We start from the raw sequence: 16110 nt of genomic DNA on the forward strand, positions 1-16110 counted from the left end.
TTTGTTATTTGTATACAGTTGGCTGTGGAAGATGTTTATAAACAGGTCCATCCATCCATTCCCCCCCCCCCCCCCCGCCCTTTTTTATTTTTCTTATTGTTTGCTTTTTCCTATCTTGTCATTGAACATCTCTTTATCTTCGGAGAAGGAAATTGCCCGTATCCAAAACCATGGGGGAAGCATTTGGGCTGTGTTATGGTTCTAAACAGACTACTGGTAAAATATTTTTCAAAGTTGTGTAAAATAGCGTGGTCACTCTGTTTGGCCTTTCTTTTGGCTTCATAACACTTATAAACTCTTATCACTCCCTTTAAAAACTGTTCCCACAGTTCCCTTGGCTCCCAAGGAATTATACTAAGTTTATAAAGGAAACCTCGCTTGGCTCAAAGGTAGAAGTAGGATTTTCCTACGTCTGTTAATGGAAAAGCTGGTACTAATGGGGTAATGGGTAACCATGGCGTGTTACCAGCCTCTGTGTAGAACAGATGTTAGAGAGGGTTGGGAATTGGTTCATTACTTTGTACCTCAACTGTGTGTGCACAATTCAGAGAATTTAAGTCTTGGAAGTCTTTGTTTATTTTTTCAGGGTCTAGAGGAGAGTGTAGTGTGGTGCTAAAAATGTGCTTGATACCTAAATTGTAATTTCCTTTCCTTCTTTTTACCATGCTTGTATTTCCTCTAAACTGCTTGGGTAGGTTGAGGACAGGGCAGAGGCCACGTGCTCTCAGTTCCCGCACGCAGCAGCTGGGCAGAGCAAACGAGCGAGTGGTTAATTCCGCACAGCTCTGGGTTGCTGTGAGGGCAGAGCAAGGTTGGGCATGGGATCTCTGGATCTCAGTTCTTCAACTGCCTTCTAATGTGAGAAGATAGATTTTTCAGACTTATTTCATCCATTGTTTTGAGGAGACCAAATAATACATTCCTAAACCCCTCTGTCAAATTTCAGCATTAAAGCAATGATTGTTAAAGAGTTAACAAACACACACAACTGAAAGCGTGTTCTTCCAGTTTCGTTCTAGGAAACAGCTGAACTATTTTTTACTAAAATTTCCCAGAGAAAGTCTGCCATCTGGTATGGAAAATTTTAGTCCAGACTTAATTTGGCAAAAAATTGATCAATTAAAAATAGTCATACAATCTTAAATGCAAGGCAGGCTTCATTGTAGACTGTGCTACCAGAAATGCTTGTAATAATACCAGTTGTATGGTAGCATTTCTCATTACATTGAGTTCTCCTTCAAATACCTTGAAATCTAAGCAGATAAGCAACAGGGGAATGAGACTAACCTTTAGTCTGACCCATTTTGCTCCATATTCTGTCAGGGGTAACGCTTGTAAAAGTAGCAGTTGGGTGGTAGCACTTCTCATGAAAGAAGGATCTCTCCAAACACCTCAAACTAAGTAGGTGAGCACACAGGGCAATGAGAATAACCTCTAGTCCAATCCATATTGCTTCATATTTGTATCCAGTAATGCCCATGAGCCATTGCTAGCTACGGAAGATAGAGGGTACAATGATGTTTAGCTGAGAAAATTTCCCTGTATCTTTTTTTATCAGCAGCATAGGAAATCTCTGTGCTGGAAATCAGGTTGGGGTTATGTTCAGTAGCTGCTCATGGAGTGGTCCATAACTCCCCTATCCACCGTAAATTTGTGTAATTTGATTTGAAATCCATTTATACTTTTGATCCCTATAATATTCCGTCATCATGAGTTGCACAGTTTAGTTATGTGCTTAATACCATAATGGTTTCTTGTTTTCGGGCTTCATGCAACTTGTTTTCCTCTAAGATGAGAAATAGGGGATTGTTGTTCCCTATTCCCATGTTATTTTGGCCACGTATGAATTTGTGCTCAGCATTGGCTCTTTCTTTTCCAGATGAGGAAGTTTTAGGTTTTTATTATATGGAAGCTTTTTAATGACCTCTGTTGTTGTTCTCCCTACGCTTTTTTTCCGGTTTGTGTCAGATTCCCTCTTTCATCTTGCCGAATCCATGTAATTGCCCTCTTCCTGAAATCAGCTCTTGCCCACTCGGTGTTTCATTCTTCCTCCTCATTAACTGTGTTCAGATTTTGTCCATTAATTTCCCACTTTTTCTCTTTTACCTGTTTTGAGAGGTTATTGCTAACAGCGAGTTGTCTTTGAACCCCATGAAAAATCTCTTGGACAGGACCTGATAATTTGAGGGATTAAAAAAGGTAGTGATGAATAGGGGAATGTGTGTTTCAGGAAAGGTAGTGATGAATAGGGGAATGAGTGTTTCAGGTAGGAATACAATAATTCAGATCCTTGCAAATATTTGGTGCTAGCTGGAGGAAACAAGTGCATATGTTTTAAATGCTTAACTACAGTTTTATTTTATTTGCCTTTAGGATGTTTGAGTTGCATTTTTTCAGGGTGACCTTTCACAGCTGTGAAAGCTGGATTCATTAAAAATTAATGAGGACTCTTATATAACCTGGAGATTTGGGGCTATACAAGCACTCCAAATGTTGAAGGCAATACTGTTGTTAAGTGCCATGTCCCCCAGGAGTGCTGTGGATGCCAGCCCACAAGTGGGAAGGACAAGTATTCCATCTCTTAAAAATCTGAGCTCTTTGAGGCTCTTCTTCTGTTGCAGTGTATCTCTTCTTCATGTTGCTTTTGGTAGCTGGAGTTACTAATAGGCGTGCATTTTAGATAAAGGACTGTAAGGTACATACTGATTAAAGTATGGGGTGGTAGGGGTGGTTTTTTAAAGTGTTACACGTGTTTAAAGCTGAACAAATATTTCTTTGGGTTCTTCAGATTGCACAGATACCTTGTAGTTTTTTATTAATCTTGCTAGTTTTATTAGTTTGTTAGGAACATAATTTTAGGACACATTTTGTGACTTAAAGAAAAGGTAAGATGTTACTGTGATGTTGCTTCTGGGCTACTCAAGAATTCGATAAAATATGGGGAAGACTTGCTGTGTCCCAGAGTAATACATTTATGGGAGATGGACCCCTCGCTAGGCTTATTTCTAGTACGTACTAAATGCTTGCTTTATTTTCTTCTTAATAAGAGAGTGAAGGAATGGAAGAAATGTTGATCATTGCATTTAAAAAAAAAAAAAGTTTTTTAAAAAAATCCCTATTTATGTAGTGAGAGCAAATTCGTATTTTAGCTTTATCAAGGTGGTGTGGTTAGCTTATGGTTTAGCTGGGTATCCAGACATTAAGGTAGTAAAGAATCAAAAGAAAATAAGATGCAGAATTTGTATTAATTAGAAACTGTCCTCTGAACGGTGGTGAAGAGCTCACTTGGAATTCATGGTACAATTTTTTTTAAAACTTCTTTTCTTCTTTCACAGGAAAGATGATAAAGATTATGCTTTAAAGCAGATAGAAGGTACTGGAATTTCTATGTCTGCATGCAGAGAAATAGCAGTAAGTAACATTAGTTCTTTCTACTAGCAAACAGACTTATTAAAAGTATTGATTTGAGTGCATGCTGGTTTTTGTTTGCTGAATCATGTTATTCTAGTATGGGGGCTATTTTATACCTCCATGATAAAAATAAAAGTACAAATGTCATGGAAGAGTTTGTGCACCTATTATGTTTGCTGTCTAAAAATGACAGTGTTTTTAAGTTAGAATTTACTCCTGCCTCAGGGCAGATTAACTTTAAATGCAGCAGTTAAAAACATGATTAGAGTCAGTGGCTTAAATTATGTATTTGATCTGACTTTTGCATTAGTGCTTCAGATATTTTCCTAAAGAGATTAATTCTTACTGGCTCATAATGTTTAAAACATGTTAGGTTCTATTTAAGTGAAGACTTCAAACTAAACTGGCATTGTTGTTCCCTCGGAGGTTGTAATATACCCATGAATATTTTTCAGATGTTTTCTTTGGTTATTCAGGTTTATATTTGTATATTGCATGTTGTTAGAAACTGGTGAATAATGTGGTCTAGTTATGGTTTGTGACAAGCTTCCAAAGAAATACTGGTAAAACTGGTATCCTGAAGTTTAACTGTTTTATGTTCTTATGTTATACTACTGCTTGGGTTTATTTTTCTTGAAATGTTTCAACTGAAATTGCTTACTAAAAGGAAATACATGTAACTTGGGGGGGGGGGGGGGCAAGCTAATAGTTTATTTTCAGTCCATATTCCTCAAGACTGTAAAACTATACCTACCCAAATTTCATTTTTATTGATTGAAGTAAGTACCAGGCTTTCCTACTTTGTCAGCTTCCAGCTGGCTTTGTGATTTCAAACACGTTAGTCCTTGAACTGAGTGAGGTGAAGAAAATGAAGCGCAAAGAATATTCTTCAAGAGAAACCCTTCCTGTCCATTGGTGACAGCTGAGCCTCCCTGTCATTGTAGACATCCACACTGAACTAAAGGAGCTGAAAACAATGTCTTAAATTTTGCTTATTTCAACCATTTTGGCAGAAATTTTCCAAATACTTTTACTCCCTCAGGCTGAATGCTTTTGGCAAGTGTCAGCTACAATTTCAGAGGGATTTGGGAAAATTTTTTGTTCATCTTTTTGCAGTGATTTACCTGAAGAGTTTCAAAGAGTTTGTTCTGCTTGAATTTGGCAGGAGAAGCTTGGCTGGTGTTAGGGAGGTGTCTCTGCTCTGGGTATGACCCTAACTCAATTTCTATCTATTAAAAGAGAATCGCTAACTTGGCTGACAGTCGAGAAGGATTTGGCCTTATTGCATGACTTGAGGAGTGTTGTGCAGTCATTTCTCTTGGGCAGCAGGGTCCCTGGTAGTGATGGAAGAGGAGCAAGAAACAGGGAGGCTTTCTCCTTGCTGTGAGCTGCTGCAGTAGCATGCAGCCCTTTGAAGAGAACAGCAGTACAATGCAGGACCCATGTGGAAGAGGGTGGGTGGGGGAAGGAGGGGAACATACTGAAGACACCAAAGAAGCCAAGAAAGCAGGCACTGAGAGCAAAGAGGGGAGTGCAAAAGCAGGCCTAGGGGTAGAGAGAGTAACCTGAAGCAGCATTTCTTGAGCTGTTGTTGACTTTGCTTCCGGTTATGCTTCCAGGCTTGCAACTGCTGATACTGTGGTTGAATTTTCCTGCAGCTGAATTAATAATTCACCATGGACCTCTAGGGTTTGAATCTCTTTTCCTTACTGTTCTTTTGATGTTGCTGTTTAGAGTTAACAGGAGAATTTTTTCCCCAAAATGTGTTGTTCATTTTAATTCTGTTCAATAGAATTTTTTTCCCCCTTTCTATTGATTAATATTGTAAAAGGAAAAAAGGAACCTCATATGGAGATGGATCAAATTGAGGATAATAGCCATATTGTTTGTATTGATTATGTGAGTATGTGTAATGTATATATGAAAATGCTACTGAGTTAATCAGGAGTGTTGTACCCTAAAATGTCATCTGTACATCTAATTAATAAAATTATTTGTTCTTATACTTAAAAAGTCGAGGCTGAATGCCAGACCTTGTTACAGTCTGTTCTGGACTACCCCAATTAATGCATTTTATGAGCATGGTGGTCTTAGGAACTAGGATGACTTGGTTTGCATATGAGATGTATCCATTTCAGTTTCTCTGGAGAGCTGAAGCTTGTATATTTTACTTTGTGACTATCTGGGAAGAGTGCAGTTTGATATAAATCCCAGTGGAACTCTTCCTTGGTTTTATAACTCTACAATGGCTTTCATCTTGTTCATGACAAATAACTTCAGTTTTGGACTATTGAGTAACTTATATGTTCAAAAATGCCCATAGCCTCCTCCTTTGGTGCAGACATCTGAGCTGAAGAACAGTGTCTAATGTCCAGAAAAATGAAATAATTATTGAAATGCATCAGTTACAGGGAAAGGCTTGAACTAGGTCAGAGACCTGAGTTGAAACGGCTGACTCAGTTATGAGATGAGCTCAACCTATGTATGTATATGAAAGACTTTCTAAGTTTCAGTACTTCCTGCAGCATGAGAACTTTGACATAATGTTCAAAACCTAGTTAGTCTCTTACTCTGTTGAAATAAGAGGGGTTTTTTCAATGATTTCATGTAAACCAATTGTTTAACTGATAGAATTAACAGTTACTGTGCTAATTATGCTAATTGAATCAGGATCTTTAATATCAAGATAGTTGTATTCTTCCTTATCTTCCCCCATTCATCCACCATGGTAAGCATTTGTGAATCCTGCCTCTTCCAGAACGTTAACTGAATGTTTGGCTGCTCATCTCTTGTGCTCTGCAGATGTGCGCACTGCCTGGGATTCCGGGTATCTTTTTTGTGATCTGCACTTTCACTTCCGGGGATTTAAGCAGGCGCTAAAACTGCATGCTCATCATACCAAGAGATGGATTTGTATTAGATGGAAGAGCAGAGGGATAGAATGGTGAAGATTTGTATAAAAATATACAAAATATACAAGCCCAAACACTCGATTCCTTGTCTTCTGATTTAATCACAAGGAAGGAAATCATTGAAGCCTATCCACCTGGAATAGTGCAGCAAATGCTATTTCACAGTTCACAAAGCAGGAGAATTCTTCAAGGCTGTAGGAAGCTGGAGTAGTTAACCAGGCTTCAAATAGAGCATCAGCATTTTGGGTTGGGCAGTTTCCTATACAGGAGTCTTAGATATTAGAGTAATCAAATGACTTTCTGACACTTTTCTTGTTGATTAGCATTTTTCATTCAGTTTTAACAGGTTTGCAAGTACTTCACTTGCCTATGCTTCCTTTGGCTAGTGCGAAGTTGCTTGGGTTGTTGGCTTTTTAGGCTTTTTTTTGTGGGTTTTTTCTTTTTTTTTTTTTTTCTTTACTTTTGGCAGGGCTTCCATGTAGCTTTGGTTTTTTTGGTGCCCAGTTTGGTTGACAGAAATATCCCTGAAAAGCCTGTTTGCATGTAAAAACACCACATAGGATTTTTATATGATAGTGTTAGTTTGTGACTTGGCTCTGAAGAGGAGCTGCTAGATATGGTGGTAGACACTCTCAGTGATGGTAATGCTGAATGGGACAAAGCAGAGCTGGGGTGGACAATGCTGCACTCTGTATGTCTCCTGTCTGTGTGTTGTCCTTCAAACACCATAGCCAGCTTGTACAAGTTAGAACAGCCTTGAGCCTGCTGGAGCTGGGACATAAAACTACAGAACAGTAGTTGGCTTCTCTGATCATTTCTGCTCCTTAGGTCTGCCTTGGAGGCATTTGGGCATTCCTAGGATTTTGTCGTTTCCTGTGATAACAAATGCAGACTTTCGTCACAAAAGGTGGTGTCTTCTGTGTTGGATCTAGTGACAGCGTGGCTGTAGGATGAGGAAGTTCATCTTCACCAAAGGGAAAATGAACAGTGTTGTTAGTTTTTTGTTGTGTGAGCAAGCTGAGTTGAACCATCCTTTGGTCACATCGTTGCTTAACGTGGCTCAGGAGAAATGGTAGGAACCTACAGGGGTGGTTTGGGTGTAGTGCAGACTTGTATCGTAACGTTCACAGATCTGAGTGTTAACAAAAGAAAGGGGAGTATTGATTTTTGTCTCCCAGGCAGGAGGCTCAGGGCCCAGTACAGATCTCCTTTGGTCAGGAACTTGGCTGGGTTTGCAGGGAGCAGGGACGTGGTACCTGGGCAGTGTGAGAATAAGCAGAGAGATAGCTGGTTGATGACTGCTGCTCCTACCTGAAAGGGAAAGCCTCTGCAGCCGTCCTGCTCACCTCTGCAACTGCTCCGCCACCCTGGCTTTCAGCTTGTGGGCTGGAAGGTGGCAGAGGTAGAGGCAGAGCTAGAGCAGCAAGCCTGTGCCTCTGAGCAGGTGAGAAGGGAGCTGCCATTGACTAGTGGTCTTGGCCAAGTTGACCTCGGTGGAAGAGGCTGCTGTAGAGGTGAATTGGTCCTCCTCACCCCTGGGGCTTCCATGTCCTGGGTGACAAGAAGTTGTCATTACATGATTATCAGGCGTCTTTCCCCTCTGTCAGTGGAGGAGATGGAAGAAGAGCTTAAGGGCTTTTTTAGAGCCGGTCTGAGGTTGACCAAGGACTCTGCAGCAGCTGGAGGGACCCCATGAGGCAGAAGCTGAAACTGGGTGACTCCAGGATTCACCCTCTTCAACATCTTCCCCTGGTAAGGAACAAATGACTGTCCCAGTAAGTTTGCTGGAAGAGATCCCGTACCAGCTGTGCTATAAGGAAAAATATTCGGGTGCAGGTTTCTCAGGTTATGGGGCTGTCATGTCCTTTCCACACTAACAGTGAAAGCAGTTTCCCACAAGACCAAACAGAGAAATCATTCAGATGAGTACAATCCTCATGTCAGAAGACAAGGAATGGTTTCTTGGCAATCTTTCCATGTGGTGAAAGGCAGCAAGTTATTGAGGAAGACAAATGTTTGATTTGACCTTCTTTGGCAAGTCTAATGACTCTCAAATGCTTTAATTTCATAGTAGTATGGTATGTAAACTGTGAGTTGTGACAGAGTACTTTATTGAGCTATGTTGCAGGGCTACAAACGGTATTCTTGAGAGATTTTGTATGAAGGGAGGGTAGTAGTATTTTTAGGTCTGTTAAAGTGGGACAAAGATACTGATTACATGTTAGAGATTGGAATCCTTAGGAATTGTAATGTTTTCTGTGAACAGCAGAATTTGACCAAGCTTGACATCCAGTGCCTGTCTCAGCTGGATTCTTCATACACCTCCTTACTTTCAGAAGACCTTTAATAACATCTCTTCTAATACTTTGAATGTGTTTGGATATAAGAGGTGCTAATAAATATTGACTTGTATGTGTGATCACCTAAGACTCATTTGTTTGGAAACCACAGAAGTTAAAAACAGAAATGTGCATTTTTTTCTCTTGACATTTTGTGTTGTCAGGCTTCTTTTTTGTAACATTTAGGACTTCAAAAATAAAAACAAAATAATAAAATAAAGCAAGGATTTCACACGGTTGTATGTCTGAAGAACTGGAGCTTCAAAAATGTATTGTCAGCTTCATAATAAATTCATAGAGTGAGCAGTATTACAACTTTTTCTATTACATTGCCTTTGTAAGCTTCCATTTGAACACTTCTGAAAGAAAAACAGTACTTTAAGCAGGTATTTTGTTCTTTTTTAGTACTGTGGAATATCTGACTCATGAGACTATAAAAGCGTAAAGTTGTATTTACATTGAAAGAAACAGATCTTGAATCTACTGGATAGCAGCTAAGCCAAATTGGGATTTAAGAACTTGAGTAATAAAATTTGGGTTTTAGTTTAAATAACAAGTTTAAAGTACTTGAGTAGAGCTCCAACTTTTTGATAGGAAACTCAGACTAGTGATTTGAATTATTTTTTTTAGAAATTTATTTTATGAATGTAGGATTGGATGACACCTCTGGAGTCATCATATTCTGCTCCTGCTCTTGCAGAAAAGCAAAGCGCAACTTCAAAAAATTAGCAAACTGCAAGTTAAACTTGTAAGGAAAAGAAAAATCTCTGAAGGCAGTTCCTGAGTCTCATTCTAGGAATGACTCTATAAACATTATTGAGCTTTTAAAGCCAAAATTAATCATGACTAGTTCATACCCATTTGTACTTAGGATAATATTGTCAGATAGAATAGCTCTTCTCTCCCACTTTCATTTTAAAGAGAGAGAGACTCTTTCTTTCTCTGGCTTTGTTTTGGTAGGCTATAAGGATTTTGGCTTGGCTTGCCAGTTTCCCTTTGTGCAGTAGGCTTTCCCTTTTTCTGGGTGTAGGCTTGGGCTTTATTTGCCCTGTTGCAATTGAAATTAATCTTCCCTGAATTGGCCAGAATTGTGCATAGCATTTCAGGTAGTGTCTCACTAGTGCCTATGCTATTGTAGCAGTAGTTCCACTGGTATCCTCAGGATGACTAAATCTTTGTCAGTCGTCTTCTGGTCTGAAAAAATCACTTTTTTCTCCATCAACTGCGATCTGCTTTCTGTTCCATGTCCCTGTATGCCCATTTTCCATCTTAAGGCCATGGCGTGACTATTAATATATGATTTGTTTGTTGCTAGATCACTTGGTGGAATTGATGTGAACCTTTTTGAAGCATGACTTGATGATCATATTTTGAATTTACGCCATCAGACTAGCAAGATGACGCAATAGTGATTTTTGCTAAAGTGAATGTTTCACTTGATATTGCCTATGGCTTTGTGTCTAGCCAACTTTCTGACTGTCCTAAGTTTTGGGAGAAACGTGTTACTTTGCGCTCATAGGAAGGCAGTGAGAGCAAGGAGTTGCCTTTTCTAAAATGGCTAATGTCCTGAGACAAGACATAAGAGAAACTTTTTCTGGGCCAGGTCACCTGGCCAATTGCTCTAGCAAATTAGTCTATGCTCGATTATAGAAGTAAGCATGGTAGTATTGCAACAGTAAGCAGGTTACATTCTCTGTGGATCACGTGTAGTTACATTCTCTGTGGATCACGTGTAGTCGCAATCATTAAGAGTGGGGGTGGAATGACATTTGCAGTAAAGCTAGAAATCCTCACTTAACGTGAAGAGTGTGGTATATTGAATGTGCTCATTGAGTACAGCGTCTTGGCTCATGAGAAGTGCCTGTAGTGGTGGAGAGCCATATGGGAAATGTGGGAGTATCACCAGAGGAAGGAGATCATGTTCATTGAGACTTGCGCTGAGTTCAGCTCATATTTGATGTGAAAGGTAATTATTGTTAGTGTCCTTGTGCAAGAAAAGATTTGCCTTAGTCATGAGGCAGTTAGCCAGGCTGCCTTATTGCTGCTGTTGATTATTTAATAATGTCCTGTCTTACCCCACTTTGTCCTTGTTCTTGAAGCAATTTAACAATTTTATGCATTGTTAGGACGCTTTCATTCACTGTCCACCAGCTGCCCCATGGCTGTGGAATGAGTATTTCTGCATTTGAAGAGGGAGATGGGGGAACCTTAGTGTGAGCCCAGGACTTGCACATAGGGATGCTGTTTCCCTTGCTGTGTCTTGCACAATATTTATGAAAGCAAGGGCAAGACCAGCCTGGGTCTGTTGCTGATTTGTATTTCTTTGAAGTCTCCCTTTCTTATAAAGGGCACCCAGGCCAACTAATTTAAGGGAAACCTTTCTTGCTGTGGAAATGCTCTTGAATCGTTGTGTGATATGCAAATGAAAAGGACAGTAACTTACTGAGAGCCAAATGCATAGTTTTTGTCTACTTTCTCTTTGTGTTTTATAGAGCTGAACTATGACTAGAGTCATTAGGCCAAAAAGTGGTCTTTATCATTAGCAGGCATCGTACTGATGGTTGTACTGTGTCTCTGGCAGTCCGCTTTCTCTCTAGTGAACTCTTGTCAGCTGCTGGACACGAGGCAAGTCATCTGGTAGGAAAAGCATTTAGCATATGGGCTAGAGAGGCCTCGTTCATGGAGAGTGAGGTTCCTGGAAATGCTGTTTACAGCCCATGTGATATGTTATCGTCTGCATGAGCTCTTTCTGTCCTTCAGACAGCATTTGCATTTGTTGCTCTTCATTATCACTGTTCTGGAGCATTTCAGCCTTTCCAAGGCAGTGATTCAGGGATCATCTGTCACCACTGCAGCAAGCGTTTCCTTATTCTGATGGTTTTCCTGATGTATATTAGCCATCCTATTCACTGGGGTGCTTGTGGCTGTCTAGCTTTGATCAAACGTGTCAGGTTTTTTAGGCAGACTGCGAGAATATGTAATTAAGGGCTATTCAGCGTAAAAGGCAAAGGCAAAGGCAAAACCCAGCAAAAATGGTAAACTGAGCACACAAATGCACAAACCATAACAGTTACTATCAGTGACAGTAACAAAGGCTAGAACTCTTAAAACATTGGTGGTGGGCCACAGAACAAACCTCTCAAGTTGTGTCCTTGAAGAGAGTCAACCAGGGCTTTGTAATGGATGAGAAGAAAAGTACATTGCTATGGATCTTATAGGAGGATAGAGGTTTTATTGGGTATTTTGAGAGGCCTGCTGGGACTCTGTAAAACTTCTGTGGGATGTTTAGAGGAAGGATGAAAGGCAGGAAAGGGAGTGATCAAGGTGGATTGGGGACAAAAAAGCATGGGGAAATGGAGAGGGAATAAGGGGCAGGTCTCATGTAAGCAGGCTACTGGGCAGCATGCTTATCTGGCCAAGCCCTGTACATGGTCACCACAGTCCATCCTGTGTCTGTTCCTATTATCTGTGTGAATGTGCTCTGTGTTCTGCATGTGCATCTGTGACCAGCTAGCAAACTTGAAGCTGAGCTAGGTGGTGAGAACAGGATGAGGTCTGCAGGGGCCAGATTCTGGGAATACCACAGGTCTGCAGAAGCTGAATACAGGATGTAGGTCAGGAGATGAATACACACACACATTTCTCCCTGATAGCTTGTGTGTGTGACCTGCTAGTGATCTTCCAGTGTGCAGAACCAGCAAGCAGGGGGGGACTGAAATCTGGAGAAACCCGACATCGGAGCTGGAACCTGGATAAAAGGGCACCATGGCGTCTGGGCTTGGCTTCTGAACAGACATATGGTCTGCACTGGGGTCCAAGGGACCAGTGAATATGTGTCCATGTATGTGAACTTTAAGCCTGATTAGCTGGAGTGTAGAAAGGGATCCAGGCCAGTTGTGTTGTTCAAGTTTTACTTGTACTGTTGGTGCTTATGTGGGTGCCTGCAAAGAAGATGCTGCTCTCCTGCCTCTGTTGATACCTGTGTGGTTGGGCATGTCTGTTTTGTGTGTGTACCTGTGGGCAATGCATGCTCAGTTACTTCTATCTTGCTACTGGCTGGATTTGGAAACAGTGAAGAGCAGCAGCCTGTCATCTAGCAGACAGGAGGAATGCTGTGAATCTCAAAAGTCCATAGGATTGACTACCCCTTGCACACACAAAGGAGAATTATGTCTATGTTGTCTCGCTATACAGACAGGGAACCCTTCTGCTGCATTACTCAGTTTCTCATCTTTGTTTTGTGTTTTGGACCAGCTTTGGTGATGGGGTCTCTGTGTGTCCTCTGAGAGGAATCACATTTGATGTGAAGAGGTTGGGTTTTTAAAGTGGGTGATAGCTGCTACCTGGGGAATAAGGAGTAGGATGGACTTAAAATGGAACAGGAAGGCGTGAAGGGGAAAATGACATTTTCTGTAGCTCTGACTAGTGTCTGCCTCTTTCATCGAGGAATAGTCTGTTGTCTGGTACAGGTGTGTCATCAGGCCACAGGAAATCTGATAAAGTGTTGGTATGGGCACATAGTTGCTGAACTGTCATGCAATCTTCTGGGTACAGTTAATTAATCAAAATGTTCAGCATAAATTTAAGCTGTGAATTTATACTGATTCAACAAAGTCCTTTGCTGTAAGGACTGGCACAATGTATCCTTAAACCCTATAACCTTATTCACTGTGAAGAGGCTGACTCCCACCGATGGTCTGATGCTGTACTGGGTCTGGCTGGGATGCAGTTAATCTTTTCCATAGCAGCCTGTATGGTGCTGTGTTTTGGATTTGCCACTAAAGCAGTGCTGATAACCCACCAGTGTTTTGGCTATTGCTGAGCAGTGCTTGCACAGTGTTTAGGTTTTTTCTCTTTTCCACTCTGCCCCTCCTCCCTTTGGGGAGGTAGCCTTTGCTTGGAGACTGGCTGGGCTGCTTGTGGGTAGTGGTGAGTGATTGCCTTTGCATCACTTGTGGTGGTGTTTCTTTTTTAATTCCTCTTTCCTTTGCTTATTAAACTGTCTTGTCCTCACCCACAGATTTTCTTGCTTTTTTTGCTCTTCCTCTCCCATCTGACTGAACAGGGTGAGCAAGTGGCTGTGTGAGGCTTAGCTGCTGGCTGGGGTCAACCTACCACAGATGGTCCCCACCTGTAATTGATAAAAAATTGCAAATAAGCATTTCTTGGGTTTCCCCATACTGATTTTATGCTTTGTAGGAATTACAGGCATTTACAGAATTCTACACTTCTTGCAGATCTTGCCTTAAAATTCCTCTATGTAATGCTTTTACAAATCTTAAGAGGTTTACCATGCTGAAACAACTACCTTCTGCACTGATCTATGATGTTGCATTGTCTCCTCAACGCTGTCTCCCTGTTTGATCTCATACTTGAGATAAAAGCTCTGTGGACTATAGGTCCTCTTGCTCAAGAAATGCCACACTGAAGACTCTGGTCAGTGAGTAGGGATGGGAGTCTGTCTCAAATGAAATAGAAAAGAAGGAAACAAACGCATGCAGATATCCGCTTCTATTTTACTATCTCAGTAGCAGCTGAAATGTTACCACATGTGACAAAGGTATTAGTAGAAAGGGATTGATTTTCTTGTTTCCTCTATTACGTAGCAGGAAAATTATATTTTATTGGAAATAGATTCAATCTCAGAAATAAAATGTTAATTTTCTATATTCGAGTAGTAGTTCAAATTGTCCTTGGCTTTTAAAAAACCCCTAGCCATTCCTTTTATTAAAAATGTCATAACTTCTGGCAGACTGAGCTGGCAAGAATTCATCTGGTCTAGGGTAGCCATGCTTGACGATAGTTGGCTTAGATAAAGTTTTTGTTTCTTTGTTAGCAATTGTGTCAGTACAGTATAATTGTAACATGACCAGTAGAGCTCAAATAGACTGATGCTGTCTGCATTCAGTTTTTGTGCTATATCTCGGCTGTGTTTTCCTTTTGGTGGTCGTTAAAGCTATAGTTTCTAAAGCAGCCGAGCTCGTTTAATGTCTCACTGCTGCTGAAAGAAGTTCTTGTTCCTATCTGTGTCCCTTTGGTAGCGCTGGGTCTGCTGTTAGTGCCGCGAGTCATTTCAGCTCAGGAACTCAGCGGAAAATTAACACCTTGGCGTGTCTGGGTTAGTTTTCTCTTGAACTGGGAGCTGTTTCGTGGATGGCTTCTGCAAGTGCGATAACTGGTTTAATATATGGGAGGGAGGGAGGACCTTCTTCTGTAGGTGGTGGTGACCTTGTGGATCAGCTGACTCCATCTTATAAACCACATCTTCATTTAGCTGACTGCATTGACAGGCTGTAAGTGAGTCATCCCATTCAGCCTTGAATGGCTGCAACAAAAATGCAGGGTTTTCACATAATTGTGAGTCAGGAGAAAATTGGATACCCCAAATGGCTCTATCAAAGATCACAGCCTATGGGAAAGGGCAGATGCCACAGCTGGCTGTTTGCGGAGTCTTCTTGATCCTGGATAATAGTGAGGTTTACATAGACTTCAACTTTCAGCAAATGAATAGGAAGTCAGTGCCCTAAGGGGATTATGACCTGCTTTCAGCTTTCGTTTCAAACTAATGACTGGTTCTTTCATTAAAAAAAAATATGTGCTGATTTCTGTGACTTGCAGATTTCAATTTTATTTTGTTTGTATTGTAGAATATGTAGTAAAGATCATTGAAGTATTAATCTTTCCAGACCTTTCACAGCTTTGGATGTGTGGATATAACTGTTGTGGACTTTCTTTATTTTTCAGTTGCTGCGGGAGCTCAAGCATCCAAATGTCATTTCTCTGCAAAAGGTGTTTCTTTCTCATGCTGACAGGAAAGTGTGGCTTCTCTTTGACTACGCTGAACATGACCTCTGGGTAAGGTGAATTGCTTGTAGGTACCAGGCTTAGAGTTTTGGTTGCAGAAAAGGGACAAGGTCAGGGAAGACGCATCAGTTTAAAAACAGTATAGCCTTTTGCCCCATATTTCTTGGAAACATTTTCAGTACTAAAGGAAAAGCAATGGAAAATGTTGGGTAAGCGTGCTACATAGTTAATCTGTGACCTCTTTAAGAAGATAAAGATCTGCATTCAGCTCTAAGTAGCTAGAAATCTAATCTAAATAAATTCAGATATAACCCTCCATTACAGCTAAAGTAGGGTGCAGGAAAATGTAATTGATTATGCAGGTGGATTCCCTTTGAAAAATGACAAACTTATTGGCTGAATAGGACAGTTTAGAGTTCTTAGTTACATTGCATGTCATCTGTGAATACATGAAGTGAGAGTAATGCCACTGCATATAATTGAGATTTAGAAGAGCTTTTTATTCAACTCATCTGCTGAAACTTTATATATTTGGCAGGAAGGCTGTTTATTCCTAATTACAAGATACAGCTTTAAAATATAAACAAGTTCCGCCAGGCAGCTTTCCAGCCACTCGTCCCCAAGCCTATAATGTTGCATGGGGT

General features: G+C 40.6%; 1 protein-coding gene across 2 annotated transcripts in view; it reads left to right on the forward strand.

Annotated features, from left to right (window-relative positions):
• CDK8 (cyclin dependent kinase 8) overlaps positions 1–16110 on the forward strand; it is an 88696-nt gene that overhangs the window by 25882 nt on the left and 46704 nt on the right. For both annotated transcript variants that reach the window (XM_059836348.1, XM_059836354.1), the window contains exons 2-3: positions 3336–3411; positions 15407–15517. In XM_059836348.1, the coding sequence (XP_059692331.1) occupies positions 3336–3411; positions 15407–15517 (187 nt within the window). The remainder of the gene's footprint in view (positions 1–3335; positions 3412–15406; positions 15518–16110) is intronic.

This window comes from Gavia stellata, chromosome 1 (genome assembly GCF_030936135.1).
Source record: "Gavia stellata isolate bGavSte3 chromosome 1, bGavSte3.hap2, whole genome shotgun sequence".
In the NCBI taxonomy this organism is placed as follows: domain Eukaryota; kingdom Metazoa; phylum Chordata; class Aves; order Gaviiformes; family Gaviidae; genus Gavia; species Gavia stellata.